This window comes from Acipenser ruthenus, chromosome 6 (genome assembly GCF_902713425.1).
Source record: "Acipenser ruthenus chromosome 6, fAciRut3.2 maternal haplotype, whole genome shotgun sequence".
Lineage (NCBI taxonomy): Eukaryota > Metazoa > Chordata > Actinopteri > Acipenseriformes > Acipenseridae > Acipenser > Acipenser ruthenus.
Genome location: NC_081194.1, coordinates 80,581,936 through 80,595,252, shown reverse-complemented (window position 1 = coordinate 80,595,252; position 13,317 = coordinate 80,581,936). Strand labels below are relative to the sequence as shown.

At 38.2% G+C, this 13,317-nt stretch overlaps 1 protein-coding gene across 1 annotated transcript in view; it reads right to left on the bottom strand.

The window, feature by feature from the left end:
* Nucleotides 1-12,957, bottom strand: part of LOC117411457 (bifunctional protein GlmU-like) — a 34,538-nt gene extending 21,581 nt beyond the window's left edge. The window contains exon 1 of the mRNA XM_034019021.2: nt 12,836-12,957. Coding sequence (XP_033874912.1) covers nt 12,836-12,838 — 3 coding nt within the window. The 5' untranslated portion in view covers nt 12,839-12,957. The remainder of the gene's footprint in view (nt 1-12,835) is intronic.
* Between the last annotated feature and the right edge of the window lie 360 nt (nt 12,958-13,317).

Genomic DNA, 13,317 nt, shown 5'->3' with positions numbered 1-13,317 from the left:
GCAGCTTCTGTCTCTGAGTCTCTAATAATAAATGTGTACAGCAGAGCTTCACTGCAGCTTCTGTCTCTGAGTCTCTAATAATAAATGTGCACAGCAGCGCTTCACTGCAGCTTCTGTCTCTGAGTCTCTAATTCCTGCCAGTAACATATTGGGCCACAGTGCTATCCTGTCACACTGGTCATAGTCAGTATTTACATGATGTGCAACCGTGCTCAGATTTAAAATAAATATTTTAAAAGGTATTGTGAAGAGGCTGTTTTTATATTTGAAGGCAATGAATTCCACAGATGAGATGCCTGATATACAAAGATGAGATGCCTGATATACAAAGATGAGATGCCTGATATACAAAGATGAGATGCCTGATATACAAAGATGAGATGCTTGATATACAAAGATGAGATGCCTGATATACAAAGGCACACTGGCCAATGTTAGATCTCAATGTAGAGATGTTAAAAGTAGGCCTATCATTTAATCTCAGTGCATAGGTAGATATACAGAGATGTAAGATAACCTGGAGTATTTCCAGTGTACACCTTATAAACTAAACACACAAAATATCTGTGACAGTGTTCCTGACCAATGGGATTACATCCAGCTGGAAATGTGATTCAGAAATGTGCACGCCATACTTTGCAACAAATAACAACCAAGGTTAGACCAACCAAATATGTAAATCCAAGTGTAAATGTAAAGTTTCTATACTTTATACAGTACCTGACCAGTGTGTAAACTGTAATAAGCTTTTTATTTCATTATCATTATCATTCTAGATGTCTTACAAATTCATATTTTCCTATTTTCAGTCAAATATAAGGAGCATGTGTCTAATCCTTTCTTTTTAATGGAGACATACAAGAGTACATAAAAGTGTGTTATTTTACATCAGTGATTATTGTAATGGAAATCATAGCTGATGTAGTGAGATGAAGTGGGATTGAAATTAGTGCCACTGCATTAACCTATTTTTAATGGGCTTTGAGAGAGATAACACAGCAAATGAATGCTTTCTTCTAAAGTCAACTTTTACAAAATGAAAACACTACAGAATGAATCCTAATTCATCCTCATGGTTTTTCTTTAATTCAAGATGAAGTGATAGCAATGAGATACATATGGTACCTATCTTATCAAGAAATGAGCACTGAGAGGGCACTCTTAGTAGAACAATAGCATAAGAAATCTTCATTGAACTTTTTAGCTACAATGCTGCAATAGGTGGATAATATAACAAGTGCAGCTGTCTGGAAAAAAAAAAATCTTTTTAAAAACTGATTTAAATGCCTGGACAAGCAGGCTCCCATGGAATTCGCAGTCTTCCACAGATTCCCCATATTCTGCAGCTACGTGTCATCATAATTACCATGAATAGCTAAAGTGAGCTGAAATATAGAACTTGTTGTTCGGTTCTAGTTCTGTTAAATTAACAGATATTGTGCCTCCTTCAAACAGTAGGAGTTAATTAAACTGGAGTCAAGGCTTTGAAAATGTGGCCCAATAAGAAATCTCATGTCATTAAATAACTCCTGAGTTAATACTAAAGGTGTCACATGTTTACAATCAACAAATAAACCCCCCGGCCAAATCTATCTAGCTCTCCGTCATCTTCCTATTTTCCCTTGGGGGAATTATCGGTTTCTTCCCAGCCTCTGAGACCGATCGGTTAGGTCTCACCTCCACAAGGGCGACTCTCCGAGAGACAAGGGGAATCTCCTTACTCATCTCTAAGTCACAAAGCACATCTCTCCTATTATCAAGTCCTGAGGTGTCTTCCTCCTCACAGCCCTCGCTCGTGTTCAGTGAATCAAAGACGTGACTGTGTCTCAAGCAGGTGCTACTCACTTTCTACTGTACGTGCATCTGAATTGAAAATAGCCAAGGGAATCTATCAACTGCAAAACGAGAGGGTTACAAGTTTCTCACACATGCCCAGAAACTCTGCATGATTGGCTCTGTGCTTTATTCCCATACATGCAAACTAAAAGTATTCTATTTACCAGTTTCTAAAACACAACATCTTCACACATGCACAAACTAACCAGGTTTGATTAATATACTATTTGTTTGTTAAATCAAAAGTCATACGCGTCTACAAACACTAAAGTAATCGTAAGCAGAAACTCCCCATAGAAACAAATTATCCAACGTTTATCTTATTTTAGTCCTTTTAAAAATAATAACAATGTATATTACAACCATGACTGTTAATGCTGCATTCATCGTATCACAAATTACCTTTTTTTCATTTACATGGTCATGGACCACCAACGACATTATTTATGGGATATGCCTGCCCATTGGGTAGGTATCGCTGAGCTCTCTATACCAGAGCTGCCGATAGGCCCCTTCCTGGGATGACGCACTCGGTTCCACACACTGAGGGATTAAAACTGTCATCCTGAGGAAGCCATTTCTCTTTTTCCTTCTCAAGATGCTAAGGTAAGACCTCTATGTCTAGCTGAGTGTGTTGATAGAAAAGAGCTTTGAGTCTATTTCCCTTGCATTTGTACTGAAATGTGTTTCCTGGAATCATCGACTCTCTATTTCGAGTCTCTTCTTTCTGTTATTCAGCACTCCTCACTTGCTTTGTAGGCTGCTCTGCTTTTTACTGTCTGTCATGTGTGAGCGACTGCCTGTGCAGTCACCCCGTGATTGAGTGTCTATTTCTTTCTTTGGAGAATACAGTTCCTCCACGGGGCTAGGCCTTGCCGCATCCCTGCCGTCGATCCCATAGCCGTCATCTGGCAGCTGGAGTGGGTCTGTCGTTGGCTGCTGCTGCACGTCCCGTCTCTTGTCAGACCTGTTCAGGGTCATGGTGTGGATAGCGGCAGAGGGGTTGTTACTCAGCCATCCAGCCGTGTATTCCTCCACCAGGCTATGTTGCTTCATCCCGCTGTAGAGTAGACCTCTCCAGCTGTGTAGGCCACCCACCTTGAGTCAGGCCTTGTAAACAAACAACAGAGTGTTCTCCCCTTTCTGTTCTACCGTGTTTTTGTTGTCTGCCTTCAACTCGCCCGCCGCGGCTTCAGCCCTTGTGTCTCCCTGGTGCATGCTACACGCTGACCAGGTGTGTGACCAAGCGGTTAGGGTAGGCAGGGTGGCATAACTGCCCACTGGTGCTTCAGTACCTCAGTGCGCACGGTGCTCATTGCACACGGCACATGGTGCCCAGCGCTACAGCATCAGTGCACGGACACAGCGTTGCACGGTACACGGTGCACATAGTGCTCTCGGTGCTCGGTGTTGCCGTGGTGACTGCTATTTTACCCTCACAACTTTGCTGTTGTGTGTGTGTATGTGTTTTTCTTTACTGTACTACTATGTATTATGCACTTTCCACTGTATTTAATGTACTATTTCATGTATTATGCTACTATCATGTATTGCACTTTCCACTGAATTTAATGTATTATGCATTTTTCACTGTATTGTTTTATGCATTGTTTTTTTTTTTTTTTTTTTTTTGCATTTGCTGTATATCATGTATGTTGCATTTCTCTGTATTTAAAGTATTATGGATTTTCTTGTTACTGCATCTTGTAAAGTGCTTTGTGATGGTGGTCCACTATGAAAGGCGTTATATAAAATAAAGATTGACTGATTGATTCATTGTTTACGTTAAATGTAAACGTCTGTTCCATTTGACCTATTTTTACACTGTTATATATATAAAAATGAAAGGCAGTTTAAACACATCAGATACTATAGTGGGGCCCCAACCTTCACCCCCAAAAAGCTTTTCATAATCACACAGTACCACCTCACTTAACCGGACATGCTTGTCCGACATAAGAAGGTGTCGAGTTTAAAAACAATATAATAACATTGCACACACATACATTTACAGTTCCCGATGTATTTTAAATATGAATAACACTAATGTATTTCGGGTAGGCTACCCATTACATTATATAAAACTATTTTAATTATTATTATTTTTAACTTAGTCTACTTAGTAGCCTAGACAATTAACACACAATCGATCATGGTCCTATACAGATGTTCAGAATGAGCTGGAGGGGTTAGTGGCACATGTGTGCAGTCTATTGCTCCCAACATTCTGGGAAAAGCAGAAATGTCATAGAAATGTGTTTTCAAGGCTTGTAAATACACCCTGACTTTAGTGAAAATTAGGTACTTGGGTGTTCGCCTCAAAAATGCATTGAGCACAACTGGCAACGCACAAGAAAAAGCAGACTGGGAAATGCCAGCAACAATTGCGACTGTTTAAAATGTGCTTTCAAAAGTTCTTAACAAACAGATGCAATTGTAAGTGTCGCAATTGCAAGCAGCTTTAGTACATCTCATTATAATATTTGAGAACCCCCATTTGCACTATCTCCGCCCCCTTTTGCGAATTTATGCAGGAACGCCCATAATTACATATTCATCTAAGGTTGAACCGCAAAGAAAAACTGCTTCCGCAAAGCATTCCTTAAAAAGTCGCTAACTAGACTTCTGACTCGTTTGTGACTATTGCGACAGGCGCAACACTTTAGTACATCTACCCCTTAGTGTCTAAAAATCAACTCAAGGCCTACGTACTTTCTCTGCCACATTCCAAGGGTAGACATAATGCAAATATTCTGTAATGTGCTTCTCCTCCACTAGGTGTCATTACATCCCACTAGCGGATGATTTATTGAATGCTGCCCCTTCCCAAGTTTTGCATTTTTTTCTTTGGTTTTATGGTTCTGCATCCTGTGCTAGGTATATTATGATGTTAATAATTTAGTTTCAGGTGGCATCAAGGGAGAAGCATTTTCAATATAGAATAGATGTTTATCATCACACTGTAACCGCCATAGTTGAAGTGTAAGACATAAAGATATGAGTTCCTGGCAGAGTCAGGAGAGTAGTATGCATATACATGATGAAACAGAGCATACTGTATATGTTTATAGAAGGATCACACTGCAGTATGTAATATACATGGGTTGAACAAACAATATGACATACCTAAACTATGAGGTCAGTCCTCATATGACTCCACTTTTTTTAATGCAAATTGCAGCCAGACCAGTGGAGTGACACATTTAGGAGACCAGGTATCAGAAAGCAGCTGTAATTTTGCATCTGTTGTGTTGTCTTTGAATAGTTAAAATACAAGCAGAGAAAGGAAGGGGTATGAGTGGTAAGAAAATTGGAAAAGTCATGAAACATGGTGCAGAGCTTTCGTTCCTTTCTGTTATTAAACTCAGGCTTTTAAACAAACCAGTAGTCTTATTTTGTGCCTGGCTTTTTAAGAGCCCTGTAAGAACTGTAAAGTAAATCTCAGTTTATATGGAAGAGTGCTGGGAAATGAGTATACAAAGGATTTCTTGTTTCAGATTTCTCCTGTCCTTCAGTACAGACTGCCCAGATATAATCTATGTCATATTATTGCTAGCACTATTTTCCTAATCCAGTACCTTTTAGTTTCAACCTTTGGTTTTATTGTCGGATTTACTAACAGATGTTTATGAAATCTGAAAAAAATGGATAATCCAAATGTATTCATTCTGCCAAAAGCAGAATGAATACAACTCAAAATCCCTCCTACCAAAACTATGCCCACCTTCCCTGATTGACAGACTGGTGCATATTTATTGATTTCCCACAATGTAGTCGTAACTCTGTTGGTGGCACAAACAAATAGAACAGATGATGGCAAATGGCTGAATAGCAAGTGCATTTCAGATCTGGCAGTGTAATATAACCTGCTCACAATAAAGGTTAACCCTCTTGTTACAGGTTCAATTCAACATTCAAATGCTGCTGCATGTTTTCCTCTTTTCGCATGTTTTCTAGCATTATTGACATTTTTTCTACTTGCACTTGTCCTTGACATGGAACCTTGACCACATTTTCATTTACCTCCATAACTACGGTTTCTTAATATCATGTTAACAGCCCAACTCTCTTCATTCAACGAGTGACCTTGATGGTATTCACTCAACTCTTCCGTTATCAATATTCCATACAGCTGCACAAGAGAATCCTGGAGAATAATAAAAACTATATATATATATATATATATATATATTGCAGAAATTGAATAAATTGTCAGAAGACTTCGCTGAAGACTACCAATCATTCACACAACAATTCAAAGCCTAGAGCTGCACAGCTTACATTGTGAGCTCTCAGTTTAAAGAAAGCCTTTCACAGCTTCAGAGGGCTTTTCAAAGACCTAATCCTAATAGGACGTGGTTTGTTCTGTCACATCAAAAAGGTAAAGCAAAATAATGGGAGGGAACTGGCAGAGATTCTTCAGGGGAGACTGGCAGAGGATTCACTAACAGGGGGACAAAAACTGAAAATGGATCGGTCAAACAATGCACGCTTCAGTACCATATGAAAGAGGTCTGCTTGACACCATGAAAAACTGACATTTCAGAACACTTTCTATTGACTCCATCATAACAACATTCTTTACAATTGTGTCTGAATAGGTATAACATACTGTACTTTGCTGACAGGTTTTTATTCAATGCTTGAAAAAGAAAATCATATAAGAAAAACGGACTATGTTACATTTTTGTAATTTAGATATCAAGGTTAATGTCAAGGTTACACTTTCCCTGTCTGAAATGGTGACTGATAAAAATGTAAAATTTAACCCATAATAACCAACCTCTTTTGTGGAGTGCAAGGCAGTAAATATATGTATTTATTTGTTAACCTATCTTTTCTGTTGGCTCTGGAGCTTTCCTCTCATACATTTCACCTGATACAGTTAACAGGAGATAAAGATGCCTGTCCCTGAACCCACACCAGAGAATAGACTCATTAATTAGTTACCCCTGGGAATGGAGGCATTGATTTGCTGTCAGCAGCACAGCAAAATACACTGTGCTCCCCTTGTGTCTGAGAAACAATTCATTATCCAGAGAAAAAACATTTCTGCAATACATGTTGGAATGACAAACAAATCAATTGTGTTCCGGGTGGCACAGAGTACCTGGGAAAGACGGGATCATGCCTTCTCAGGGTGGACTGAGCAATTAAAGCCAGGTCACTCATTCAGGCTGCATTTAGAATGGGAGAGGGCGACGAATTGTGCTACTGAGGGAGACTAGCACAGAATCCACTTGTGTTGACAGGGGATACTGCAGGGAAGCTGCAAGAGCTTGGTTTGCTTCTAAATAACCCTAACCCTAACCCTAACCTCTTTATCAGCAGCATATATACACAGTATACACAGGCTTTACATCAGACTTAAAACTAAAAGGGCTTTTTAAATTAATGTATCAGTCATTAAAACAGGTAACATGAAATAAAAAAACAAGAATGTGTACTGAACAATTGCAACTTGAAGGTGTTTTTCTGATTTACTCCAGTACTGTTTTTACCTGACCTGCTAACACTTCAGTTTAAGGGTCTATTTCTAAAGGTTATTAAACAGGATTAACAAGGTTGTTTTGATGGCACATTACTGTAAAGCTGCATGTCATGCAGTTATTTCATTTTAATTTTCATTTAACCTTTATTTTACCAGATAAGAAGATTGATGATCTGGTCAAGAGGCAAACATCACAGCAGCACAAAGCAAGCAAATACAACACAGAAAAAATAAATAACACATTAACAAGTACATACACATGCATCAGACAATAGTGAATTCAGATTCTGATTAATTAATTAATATTACCCGGACACAGCTCAGTGTTTAATATTACCCGGACACAGCTCAGTGTTTAATATTACCCGGACACAGCTCAGTGTTTAATATTACCCGGATACAGCTCAGTGTTTAATATTACCCGGACACAGCTCAGTGTTTAATATTACCCGGACACAGCTCAGTGTTTAATATTACCCGGACACAGCTCAGAGTTTAATATTACCCGGACACAGCTTAGTGTTTAATATTACCCGGATACAGCTCAGTGTTTAATATTACCCGGACACAGCTCAGTGTTTAATATTACCCGGACACAGCTCAGTGTTTAATATTACCCGGATACAGCTCAGTGTTTAATATTACCCGGATACAGCTCAGTGTTTAATATTACCCGGACACAGCTCAGTGTTTAATATTACCCGGATACAGCTCAGTGTTTAATATTACCCGGATACAGCTCAGTGTTTAATATTACCCGGACACAGCTCAGTGTTTAATATTACCCGGACACAGCTCAGTGTTTAATATTACCCGGATACAGCTCAGTGTTTAATATTACCCGGATACAGCTCAGTGTTTAATATTACCCGGACACAGCTCAGTGTTTAATATTACCCGGACACAGCTCAGTGTTTAATATTACCCGGACACAGCTCAGTGTTTTATATTACCCGGATACAGCTCAGTGTTTAATATTACCCGGACACAGCTCAGTGTTTAATATTACCCGGATACAGCTCAGTGTTTAATATTACCCGGATACAGCTCAGTGTTTAATATTACCCGGACACAGCTCAGTGTTTAATATTACCCGGACACAGCTCAGTGTTTAATATTACCCGGACACAGCTCAGTGTTTAATATTACCCGGACACAGCTCAGTGTTTAATATTACCCGGACACAGCTCAGTGTTTAATATTACCCGGACACAGCTCAGTGTTTAATATTACCCGGATACAGCTCAGTGTTTAATATTACCCGGACACAGCTCAGTGTTTAATATTACCCGGACACAGCTCAGTGTTTTATATTACCCGGATACAGCTCAGTGTTTAATATTACCCGGATACAGCTCAGTGTTTAATATTACCCGGACACAGCTCAGTGTTTTATATTACCCGGACACAGCTCAGTGTTTAATATTACCCGGACACAGCTCAGTGTTTAATATTACCCGGATACAGCTCAGTGTTTAATATTACCCGGATACAGCTCAGTGTTTAATATTACCCGGATACAGCTCAGTGTTTAATATTACCCGGATACAGCTCAGTGTTTAATATTACCCGGATACAGCTCAGTGTTCCTGGATTTCTAGTTGAACGCAGAATAATTCATTTCCTGGCTTTTGTCTGAGCTGAACCCATTACGTTTTTCTGATAAATATACTGTACATATTTTTTATATATATGCTTTATTCATCATAACCAATCCTTAAACTAAAGTATTGCCCTAGTTTTGCACTTTTTGCAAAGTTACAATATATTGGCTGATGTTTCATTATTGAAGACAACACTAAATAACAACAACTGAAAGTATCTCTGTTCAAATTAACTCACTTAACTGGACTGTCATATCAACGAGGAAAATGGTTATGGAAATGAGGCATACGGCAGAACTCCCTACTGGTGTAAGTGCCGACAGCTCCTCCCACTTGTGGGTGGTTCAACACGGCCCCGCCCTGTCATCACTGTGGGTTTCCTGGCCCTTTCTTCCTTGGATTTTAGTTCACCAGTCACTATTGCTCCTGCCCAATATACAACACACAATCGCAACACAAACCACACAGAAGACAGTAGAGAAAGACTAAAGAATGCCTTTTAGCATTATTTTTAAAAATGAATTCTTTATTACTGTGTCAGTTACAACTGTTAAAAAAAAAATAAAAAAATAAACTCAACTGCACATTTAATTAAATCATATTACTGTCTTTAAATTCTATGGCTAGTAAAAAGTCATGCTCATTTATAAAGAAGTGGATGGTCCTTCACTGAAAAGCGCAAAGTCTGAATAAACCAATTTTTGCTCTTTTTCTAAATTAGAATTCAAAAAAGCTAGTTACAAATGTCATCACTTGAAGACACTAGGGGCTCTATTTAGCAAATAAGTGCGCAGCCGCTATCGCTAGGGCAAAAATGACTGCGATTGCGAAGCGCTGCAATAGCTCACGGAAACGTGATTTAGAAGTTGGATTTCATGTGTGGGCGAACGCACATCAAATAGTGAATCTCGCGTCCAGCCAATAGCACTGTGGGAGGAGTAAGGTTACAACCAATAAGGATTCAACATTCCTTTTAGAGGACCTGTGGGTCTGCGATAGCGAACGGAGGGCTGAAAAATGTAGACTTTGATTACATGATAAATAAAATATATAAATTATGTTCATATTTATTTTATTTTTTTAAAATTATGTCTCAATTATAAGTGCTGCAAAGCTTTTGTCCATAGCTGTACTTCAAACTGAATCAGAACAGGAACGCTTGGCAAAAATTGAAAGTTTCTTGAGATATTTGTATTTTTGCCACAGTGGCAAAAATGTTGTGGCTATGCCAGTGCTCCTTACTGATCCCCTCCGTGTCTCTGGAATGATCCAGTCGAACCCCAGTGCTATTTGAACTGTGATGTGCACTGGTAAAGCATGACTTCTAGCTATTTGGCTTTCAAAATCCCCGCTCAGTTCCTCACACAGCTGTATCAGCTGTATCTAGTCTGAATCTTCTTTTCACCTCATCATTGCGCATGTTCAGAAAAGAAAGAAAGTTGCATAGCAGCCTTGTTTTCTAGGTCATGTGCTGCAAGGGCATTTGCATTGGCATTTTCTTCCAATACGGCAGCCCCGTCCATGTTTTATGTTCTGTCCGTGTTAAGAACAGCTGAGACGTGGTGTTAAACATCGACTGAAAAAAGGTCCTTCTTTACACCACAAGTGTATGATGAATCACTTCCCTTTTCCGACTTTTATAGTCAATGATATGCAAATTAGGAAACTGATGTTTTTTTATGATTTGTCGGATTGTGGAAAACAGTCTCTTTTTGGTATGACATGACATCATTCAGTTGTCGAAAACAACAAATTACGTATTTGATGAATCACAAACAGTTCTTATACCGTTCTTAATCTGTTCATATTAACACATTTTGAAACCGACACTTTGATGAATACAGCCCATTGTCTGACCTGCCTGGCACCTGCAGCATCTGCAACCTCCAACACTGGTGCTTCAGGTTCAGCATCTGCTCCCCTCAAACCCTGTATTTTTTCCTCTGTAAGTTCAACATCCATTACGGAGAGCTATGCTGTGCAAAACACAAGAAGCCAGGATGATATTGCTAACCTTCTGAGGAGTGTACTGTAGTGTTCCACCACAGACATCCAGACATCGGAATCACATTGTATTTAAATGAGGACACTCCCCAAGTTCAGCACATGTCAAGCGCTGACGCTAACTTGCCGAGTGGTCACAAAAACACGTGTTGCTAAATCACATAGGTGGGCAAAGTCTGTTTGTGTCTGATTCTGGTGCGCTAACTGTCCGCAAAAGTGTTTTGCGATTGCCTTAGGGGTTTGCAAACGTTGCTAAATAGGGCCCTAGGTGTTAAAACCTGCATTGTGCTGAACATCTTATCAGAAGTAAAAAATGTGGGCATTAAGCACTAGCATGGAGATAGAGGAAAGTAGCTTAAAATGAAGATAACAGTCTTGAGGGTATTGTGATTGAAGCGCTTTGCTTTTTTAAATTAAAATAATCTTTATGTCACTTTAAGGTTGATCTTTGGAAATTCAAGGCCAGTCTCTACGATGTGGTTTAACTTGGAGTTCTCTACTTCCATTGTACCATAATGTGCATATTCTCTGAATTAATTCATTATTTCAGACCTTTACAAATCTACAAGTCCGTCTGTGGCCTGCTGCAAGATGCAAGACTCCCCATTCAAAAGGTGATTTTCAATTTAAGTGAAGAGAATTTAAGTGAAAGAATTTCAATGAAATGTCAGTACAGCAAGTCAAATTAAAGATGTAATTTGTGTGCATTAATGATATAGAATCCAGCATCCAGCAATGCTCAATGAAGAAAACCTTCCTTCGTCACTTAACTTATTTATTTCAATGTAGTCAAATCATTGAGATACAACATGCAGTTGGGCCAGGGTTTCAATTAAATGTTTTGTCTTTTCATATTTTAATTTCTGAAAATGTGATATTTGTATTATCAGTGCATTTCTCAACATGTTTTTCCCCCCAAAACGTTCATTGAAGAATAGTTTATTGTAGCTAGGAGAGTAGCTGGACACCCTGAAAATACTAACACAATTCTTAATACTGTATGTATTTTTACACAGAATTATTTTACTGATCATTGGATACTGTGCTAAATGCAAAGAATCTGTGCCTCAGTGTAACTAATGTACATGCATGTTGTATTTTTAAGGGTACTAATACTGCACCTTCCATATACACTTCATGTCATTCTGATGCATATTTATCTGTATCCGTTTAACAAACAATACATTCCAATTAAAAGAGTTCACTGTAGGAAGATTAGACAGTTATACCATTGAAGCTTCAACGTTTCACTGTCAATAGCAAATCCCTCAGTAGCCTATCTCAGATATTTTGCAGAAAAATTTAAACTATTTATTTTTTATGTTAACTGCTTATTACCGCTATCCACTTGGGGGCACTAAATATGCGTTGTCCTGTTTACATTTACAATTATTACAGTTAAATAAGTAAACACACACATAGATACATGTAAACACAGTGTTTGTAATTTTTTTTTTTGCTTGGTTTACATCCTTCCCAAACGCAACTCCACAGTGCCAAGATTCGACAAACACCACGAAGCTCCCCAGGCAGGGTCTATCACGATGACACATGGTGGCAGTAATCTATTACTGCACATAAACTAATAAATAACATAGTCCATGATATTTCATTTTAAGTGCTCATGGCTATTTAAAAAAAAGTAATATTTGTGAAACAAAATACATTACGCTTCGTTATGAACTTCATTATTATTATTATTATTATTATTATTTTTAATTGCAAATGTTTTAATTTTATAATACACAATGTAAACATCTAGTGGTGGACATCGAATGGTGGACATTTTCAATATGCTGTTTTTTTAAATGAGAGTAAATAGTTATTGATGCCCGGTGAATGTTTTAAGAATGTGTAAAACTGGGTTTAAATGAGAGAAAATAGTTTTAAATGAACTCACCATGTTTCGCGATCTGGTTTAGTGTACTTCCTCATCTGAATGCGTCATGAGCAAAGGTCAGTTTCAGTTCAGATTCTTGCACAACAACATGTATGAATTGTATACGGTAATATATATATATGTGTGTGTGTGTGTGTGTGTGTGTGTGTGTGTGTGTGTGTGTGTGTGTGTGTGTGTGTGTGTGTTTAATAAGATTCGTATTCACTTTTTACACCAGTGTAATTTATATAATTTATGTAATCCCACGGTATAATTGCAAAGTTAAACATACATATTTACTGGTACCATTAGGCCTATTATAAATGTTGAACTTCAAAACATTAAAGTACGAATTTCAGTCATTTGACTGTTCCAGAACGCAAGTAAATTAAAATTCTATAGTCATTTAAATGGACTATTATTTATTTATTTATTTATTTATTTATTTATTTATTAGCAAACGCCCTTACCCAGAGCGACTTACAGTTGTTATAAAATTATAG